The sequence below is a fragment of the Pseudozyma flocculosa genome (assembly GCF_000417875.1).
Source record: "Pseudozyma flocculosa PF-1 unplaced genomic scaffold scaffold00027, whole genome shotgun sequence".
NCBI lineage: Eukaryota > Fungi > Basidiomycota > Ustilaginomycetes > Ustilaginales > Ustilaginaceae > Pseudozyma > Pseudozyma flocculosa.
This window is the reverse complement of record NW_006920895.1, coordinates 28,327-35,032: the sequence shown is the minus strand read 5'-3', so window position 1 is coordinate 35,032 and position 6,706 is coordinate 28,327. Positions and strand designations below refer to the sequence as shown.

Sequence of the window (6,706 nt, the reverse complement as noted above, 5' to 3'; positions counted from 1 at the left end):
GCAAGGGAGCGAGGACCCTCGGGTCTGTGTGCTGCGCCCGCCGGATTTCTCGTGCGGCAAGAGTTACGTGGAACGAGGAGAGCACGTCTGTCGGCGCGCTGGCCAGCGCTCAGGCTGCACCTCGGCTGGCGCGTCTCAGGGGTCCGGGGCGAGGCCGGGAGAGAGACCAACACACACGCTGCCTGGCAGCCCAGCAGGGCAGCCCAGCAGGCAGTAGGCGGCTTGCTTGGCCCACGCCGCTGGGCGCTGCTGGCCCCTGCGACGCCCCCCTGTTTCGCATCGGCCGGTGCCATCATGTTAGGAATGGCCTGCCCTCGCCGTCCACTATGCAGCCTCTGTGGCCATGCACGGCCAGGCCAGCTAGAGACGCACTCGCCGCGCAGAGTGACGGCAGGCCCAACCCCTCACCCGCAAGCTGCCAGACGAGGCGGGCGAGCGATGCCTTCCCCCTTGGCCCCTGCCTGTCGCTCGGCGTTTGAGAGGTGGTGGGCTGCCTCCGACGCGGGCGGACCGTGCCTGCCCCACTTTGCCCGCCGGTGCTTGCTTGCTTGCTTGTTTGGCTGGGCTGCAGGCGGCGTCGTCGGGGCCCTCTTGGCTGCCTCCTTTTTCCTACGGCGCCACCACCACCACCACCAGCGCCATCGACATCGACATCCTCACCGTCATCACCCACGTCTGCCCGCAACCCGCCTGCCCGTGCTCGATCTCGTCAGGCCGCTCGCTACCCCTCGCTCCGTCTGGTCACCAGCTCACCCAAATCTAGACCCTGGCGCGGTGCAGCACTAACGACATAGCGACGTCCCCAGCTTTGCCTCGACGGTCAACCTACGACCAGCCGCGCGACGACGACGACGACGGCGGCGTCACAATCTACCTATCTCGGATCAGCGGCCCCGCCCCATCCCTGTATCGCCGGCACAGGCGCGTCGACCCCTAACCCGACCCCGCCTCGCCTGCGAGGGAACCATGCCCCCGACCTGAAGCAGCCCGTCCGCGACCACGCTCACCTCGGACCACCCCGTGGACCTTCGGCAGCCCTTGCTGGCCGCCACACCATCTCCCTGCCCGCTCCCGGCGCAACCCCGCCTCTCCTCACACGCCCCCCCTCGCACATCTCCGGCCATGGTCGACGTCGTCCGAACAAAGTCGGGCATCTTCCGCTCCGCCCACCGTTCCACCCCATCCACCGATGCTTCTGCGGCAGCACAGCTCGCAGCCGCCATGCCGCGGCCGCCCCGCGGCGTCGGCCAGACGTCGGCCTCGGACGCCGCCTCCGCCGCCGAGTTTGCCTCGAAAAAGTACGTCTGGGTGCCCGACCCGCACGCCGGCTACCTCTCCGCCTGGATCATCAAGGAAGAGGACGGCGGCGACACGTCCGTATGCGCCCTCCAGGACGGCTCCAACCGCTCAATCCCCACCTTTGAGCTCAGCAAGATGAACCCGCCAAAGTTTGACAAGGTCGAGGACATCGCCGACCTCACCTTTCTCAACGAGGCCAGCGTCGTCCACAACCTCCGGCAGCGCTACTTTAGCGGCCTGATCTACGTGAGTCGCAGCCGCGGTCCGGCGGGTCTCCTCGTCCTCCGCCGCCACCGACCATCGTCCGCATGCATGCTGATCCACGAACCCCTCGAATCGTCTCCTGCCACGCCTGGACCTACCGCCACCCCCTCCGCGGCCCTTGCAGACCTACTCCGGCCTCTTCCTGGTCGCCATCAACCCGTACCACGCCCTGCCCATCTACACGGATGCCATAATCGCCGCCTACAAGGGCCGGCGGCGCGAGGAGAATGCGCCCCACGTGTTTGCGCTCGCAGACGGCGCGATGCGCAGCATGCTCGACAACCGCGAGAACCAGAGCCTGCTCATCACCGGAGAGTCGGGCGCCGGAAAGACCGAGAACACGAAAAAGGTCATCCAGTACCTCGCCGCCATCGCCGCCGACACGGCCAGCACCGGGAACGCGGGCGGCGCCGGCGGCGGCTCTGCGGGCGCGTCGCCGATGGGCACGCTGACGCGGGCCAACTCGTCGCGCAAGGTGCTCGACCACCTCCAGGGCATCCAGGCGGTGAGCGCCAAGCGCCTGGGCCTGCTCGAGCAGCAGATCCTCCAGGCCAACCCCATCCTCGAGGCTTTCGGCAACGCCCAGACGATCCGCAACAACAACTCGAGCCGGTTCGGCAAGTTTGTCCGCATCGAGTTCACCTCGCTCGGCGCCATCGCCGGTGCCAACATCGACTGGTACCTGCTCGAAAAGAGCCGCGTGGCGATCCGCAGCGAAAAGGAGCGCAGCTTCCACATCTTCTACCAGCTGCTGCGCGGCGGCGAGCCGGAGCTCAAGCAGAAGCTGCTCCTCTCGAGCTCGCCCGACGACTACGGCTTCCTCCGCGGCAGCCGCAAGGACGTCGAGGGCGTCGACGACCGCTCCGAGTGGCGGCTGCTGCGCGAGGCGCTCGACATTGTCGGCTTCACGCCCGACGAGCAGCTCAACCTGTTCCGCGTCGCCGCCGCCATCCTGCAGATTGGCAACATCGAGCTGGCCGACGACCGCTCCGAGCAGGCGCGCATCACCAACGCGCAGCAGGTCGAAAAGGTGTGCCACGTCCTCGGCCTGCCGGAGCAGGAGCTGACCAAGGCGCTGCTGCGGCCGCGCGTCAAGGCGGGCCGCGAGTGGGTCACGTCGTCGCGCACGCGCCGCCAGGTCATCGAGGAGATGGCGGCGCTCAGCAAGACGATCTACGAAAAGGCGTTTGGGTGGCTCGTCGAGCGCATCAACCGCGCCCTCGACCGGCCGACGAGCAAGTCGACGTTTATCGGCGTGCTCGACATTGCCGGCTTCGAAATCTTCGAAGTCAACAGCTTCGAGCAGCTCTGCATCAACTACACAAACGAGAAGCTGCAGCAGTTCTTCAACCACCACATGTTTGTGCTCGAGCAGGAGGAGTACGCGCGCGAGAACATCGAGTGGGACTTTGTCAACTTTGGCCTCGACCTCCAGCCCACCATCGACCTGATCGAGTCGACGACGCCGATCGGCGTCCTCTCGTGCCTCGACGAGGAGTGCATCATGCCCAAGGCCACCGACCTCACCTTCACCGAGAAGCTCAACCGCATCTGGGCCACCAACCGCGACGGCAGCGCAAAGGACGCCTCGGGCGCCGCCGCCGCCGCAGAGAGGGGCGTCGCCCACGGCTCGACCAAGTACGCGCCGGCCCGCTTCGCCCAGGGGTTCACCATCAAGCACTACGCCGGCGACGTCGAATACCGCACCGATGGGTGGCTCGACAAGAACAAGGACCCGCTCAACGACAACCTCACGCGCGTCATGTCCGAGTCCAACGACCGCTTCATCGCCTCGCTCTTTGCCGAGTACGCCGAGGCCGACGACGGAGGTGGCGGCGGCGGCAGCGGCAGCGTCGGCGCCGCGGGTGGAGCCGGTGGCCTGTCGGGCCTGGGAGCGGCGGCCGGCGGCCCGCCGAAGCGTCGCGTCAAGCGGGGCGCGTTCCGCACCGTGGGCCAGAGGCACAAGGAGCAGCTGGCCTCGCTCATGACGCAGCTCGGCTCGACCCAGCCCCACTTTGTGCGCTGTATCGTGCCCAACCCGGAAAAGAAGCCGGGCAAGATGGAGGTGCCGCTGGTGCTCGAGCAGCTGCGGTGCAACGGCGTGCTCGAGGGCATCCGCATCGCCCGCCTGGGCTACCCGAACCGCCTCCTCTTCTCCGAGTTCCGCAACCGGTACGAGGTGCTGACGCCCGGCATCATCCCGCAGGGCTACATGGACGGCCGCAAGGCATGCCAGCGCATGGTCGAGGCGCTCGAGCTCGACCGGTCCACGTTCAAGATCGGCAGCTCCAAGATCTTTTTCAAGGCCGGCGTGCTCGCCGAGATGGAGGAGAAGCGCGACGCCCACCTCTACGACATCTTTGCGCGCTTCCAGGCGGCCTGCCGGATGTACACGGCGCGCCGCCAGATGAAAAAGATCCTCAACCGGGCGGCCGCGGTGCGGACCATCCAGCGCAACGCGCGCCTCTACGTCGAGCTGCGCGAGTGGCCGTGGTGGCAGCTGTACAGCCGCGTCCGCCCGCTGCTCACCGCCACGCGCCACGACGAGGAGCTCAAGCGCAAGCAGCTCGAGCTGGCCATGGTGACGGAGCGGGCCGAGCGCGACCAGAAGGAGCGCGAGGCGCTCGAGGCGCTCAAGTTCACCCTCGAGAGCGAGAAGAAAAAGGTCGAGGACGAGCTCGAGTCGGAGCGGGCGCTTCTGCTCGACAAGGACCAGCTGCTGGCGCGGTCCAAGGAGCGCGAGTCGGCGCTCGAGGACGACCTCGCCGCGCTCCAGGCCGACGTCGACCTGCTCGACGGCCAGCTGGAAAAGGCCATCGCATCGCAGAAGGCCACCGAGCAGGCCCACCAGGAGCTCCAGGTGGCGTTCGACCAGGCGGCCGAGCACCTGCTCCGCCTCGAGGCCGAACAGAAGGCGTGGACGCAGCGCGAGGCCACGCTCACCCGCGACGTCGGGCAGCACGGCCAGGCGGCCGACCAGCTCCGCGCCGACAAGCAGGCGCTGCAGGCCGAGCGCGACGAGCTGGCGCTCAAGCTGCGCGAAAAGGAGCAGGACGTCGAGCGCGCCCAGAAGCGCATGGCGCAGGCCGTGGCGGAGCTCGAGGCCAAGCTGGCCGACGAGGTCAAGGCGCGCGACGACGAGAGGTCGCGGCTGACGCAGCTCGAGGACCAGACGCGCCAGTCGTCGTACCAGCTCTCGGAGCTGGCGCGCGCGTCGTCCGACCACGAGGCGCAGGTCAAGAAGAAGGAGGCGCAGATCGCCGAGGTCAGCGCCCAGCTGGCGGCGCTGGCCCGCGAAAGGGACTCGATCGCTCGCGAGGGCGCCGAGCTCAAGGCCAAGGCGGACACGCTCGCCTACGACCTCAAGCTGGCGCGCGACGATGCGTCCAAGTCGGCCGAGGCGCGCGCCTCGGTGCAGAAGGAGCTCGACGAGACGCGCCGCCTGATGGACGCCAAGAGCTCCGAGGACGTCAAGCAGAAGGAGCTCCACCGCATGAAGGAGCAGGAGCTGCTCACGCTGCGGCAGCAGATGTCGGAGGTGGAGCGCGAGCTGGCCGACCACCGGCACTCGAGCCTCGAGCAGATCAACTCGCTCAAGGCCGACGTCGCGACGGCGCGCAAGCGCGTCGAGGAGCTCGAGCGGGCGCAGGCCGAGGCCGGCGAAAAGGTGCGCCAGGCCGACGCCCGGATGGCCGAAAACGACGCCAAGCTGGCCGAGGCGGAAAAGGCCCAGCGCACCGCCGAGGCCGAGCTGCGCGACGCCCAGAGCAAGTCGGCCGTCCTCAACCGCGGCCTCCAGGACGCGCTCAAGGCCAAGGACACGCTCGACAAGCAGCTGCAGGCAGCGTCGGCCACGCAGCAGGACCTCGAGGACGCGCTGCTCGAGCTCGAGCGCAGCTCCAACGGCTGGAAGCACAAGGTCGAGCAGGTGACGGCCGAGCTCTCCGCCGAGTCGAAGCGGCGCGAGCTGCTCGAGTCGTCGCAAAAGCAGGCGGAGCGCAACCTCGGCAGCCTGCAGCAGCTCGTCGCCGGCAAGGACAAGGAGGCCGCCGAGCTGCGCAACGAGCTCGCCCTCGCCCAGCAGGAGATGCGCAAGATGCAGTCGATGCAGAACAAGACAATCGTCGAGCACGTCCACGTCCTCGAGGAGGCCAAAAAGTACACCGACCGCCAGCTGGTCGACGCCCAGTCGAAGCTCCAGGAGCTGGCGCACTACACAAAGACGCTCGAAAAGAGCAAGGCTCGCCTGATTGCCGAAAACGAGGACCTGGCGCGCGAGGTGAGCAAGCTGCAGCGCGCCCAGGGCTCCTCGGCTGCCGTCTCGGGCGCGGGAGCGGGAGCGGGATCGCGGAGCGCCGCCGTCACGTACGGCAACGTCGCGCCGTCGTCGTCGGCGTCTGGCTCGACGGACCGGGCCACCAAGAGCCTCGAGAACAAGGTCAACGAGCTGACGGCGTCGCTGCGGCAGGCGCAGCAGCAGCGCGACGAGGCGCAGTCCAACGCGCGGCGCAAGGACCTCCAGGCCGACGAGCTCGTCAGTCGGACGCGTCAGCAGTACGAGCAGCGCATCCACGCCCTCGAGCGCGAGCTCAAGGCGTCGCAGATGGCCAAGAGCACCACGTTCTCCAACATCGAGCAGCTCGTCCGCGGCGGCGGCGGCGGCGGCGGCGTGGGGGATGCCAAGGGCTCCAACGGTGGCGGCGGCGCCGACGACGCTTTCCGCCAGCGCATCCTCGAGCAGCTCCGGCTGGGCCACGAGGAGCTCGAGCAGGACATCAGCGCCAAGGGCGACCTGCTGCGCAGCCACAAGGCCAACGGCGACGCCGCCAACGGCAAAAAGGAGAAGCCCCTCTACGTGTACGGCAACGCGGCGCCCCGAGGAGCGGGCGAGAGCGGCATCGCCGGCATCAAAAAGGGCCTCTTTGGCTTCGGCGGCGGCAGAGGCGGCGACTCGGCCCCCGGCAATGGCGCGACGGGCCTCCGCTCCGCCGGCTCGCCCACGATGGCCAGTGCCAGCCTGCCGTCATCGTCTGCGGCCAAGTTTGCCTCGGAGGATGCCCGAGCGGGGCGATGAAGCGGGCGTCAGTCGCTGCAGAACCAGCACGACGCGGTCGAGGTGCAGCTCGCGGCGGGCCAGCGGGTG

At 68.6% G+C, this 6,706-nt stretch overlaps 1 protein-coding gene across 1 annotated transcript; it reads left to right on the top strand.

The window, feature by feature from the left end:
* Positions 1–1,122: 1,122 nt before the first annotated feature.
* On the top strand, positions 1,123–6,637 carry PFL1_06511 (uncharacterized protein; the record flags this gene model as incomplete). The annotated part of the gene is made up of 2 exons (XM_007884056.1): positions 1,123–1,545; positions 1,688–6,637. 2 exons carry the CDS (start codon positions 1,123–1,125, stop codon positions 6,635–6,637), a joined length of 5,373 nt encoding a protein of 1,790 aa, XP_007882247.1.
* Between the last annotated feature and the right edge of the window lie 69 nt (positions 6,638–6,706).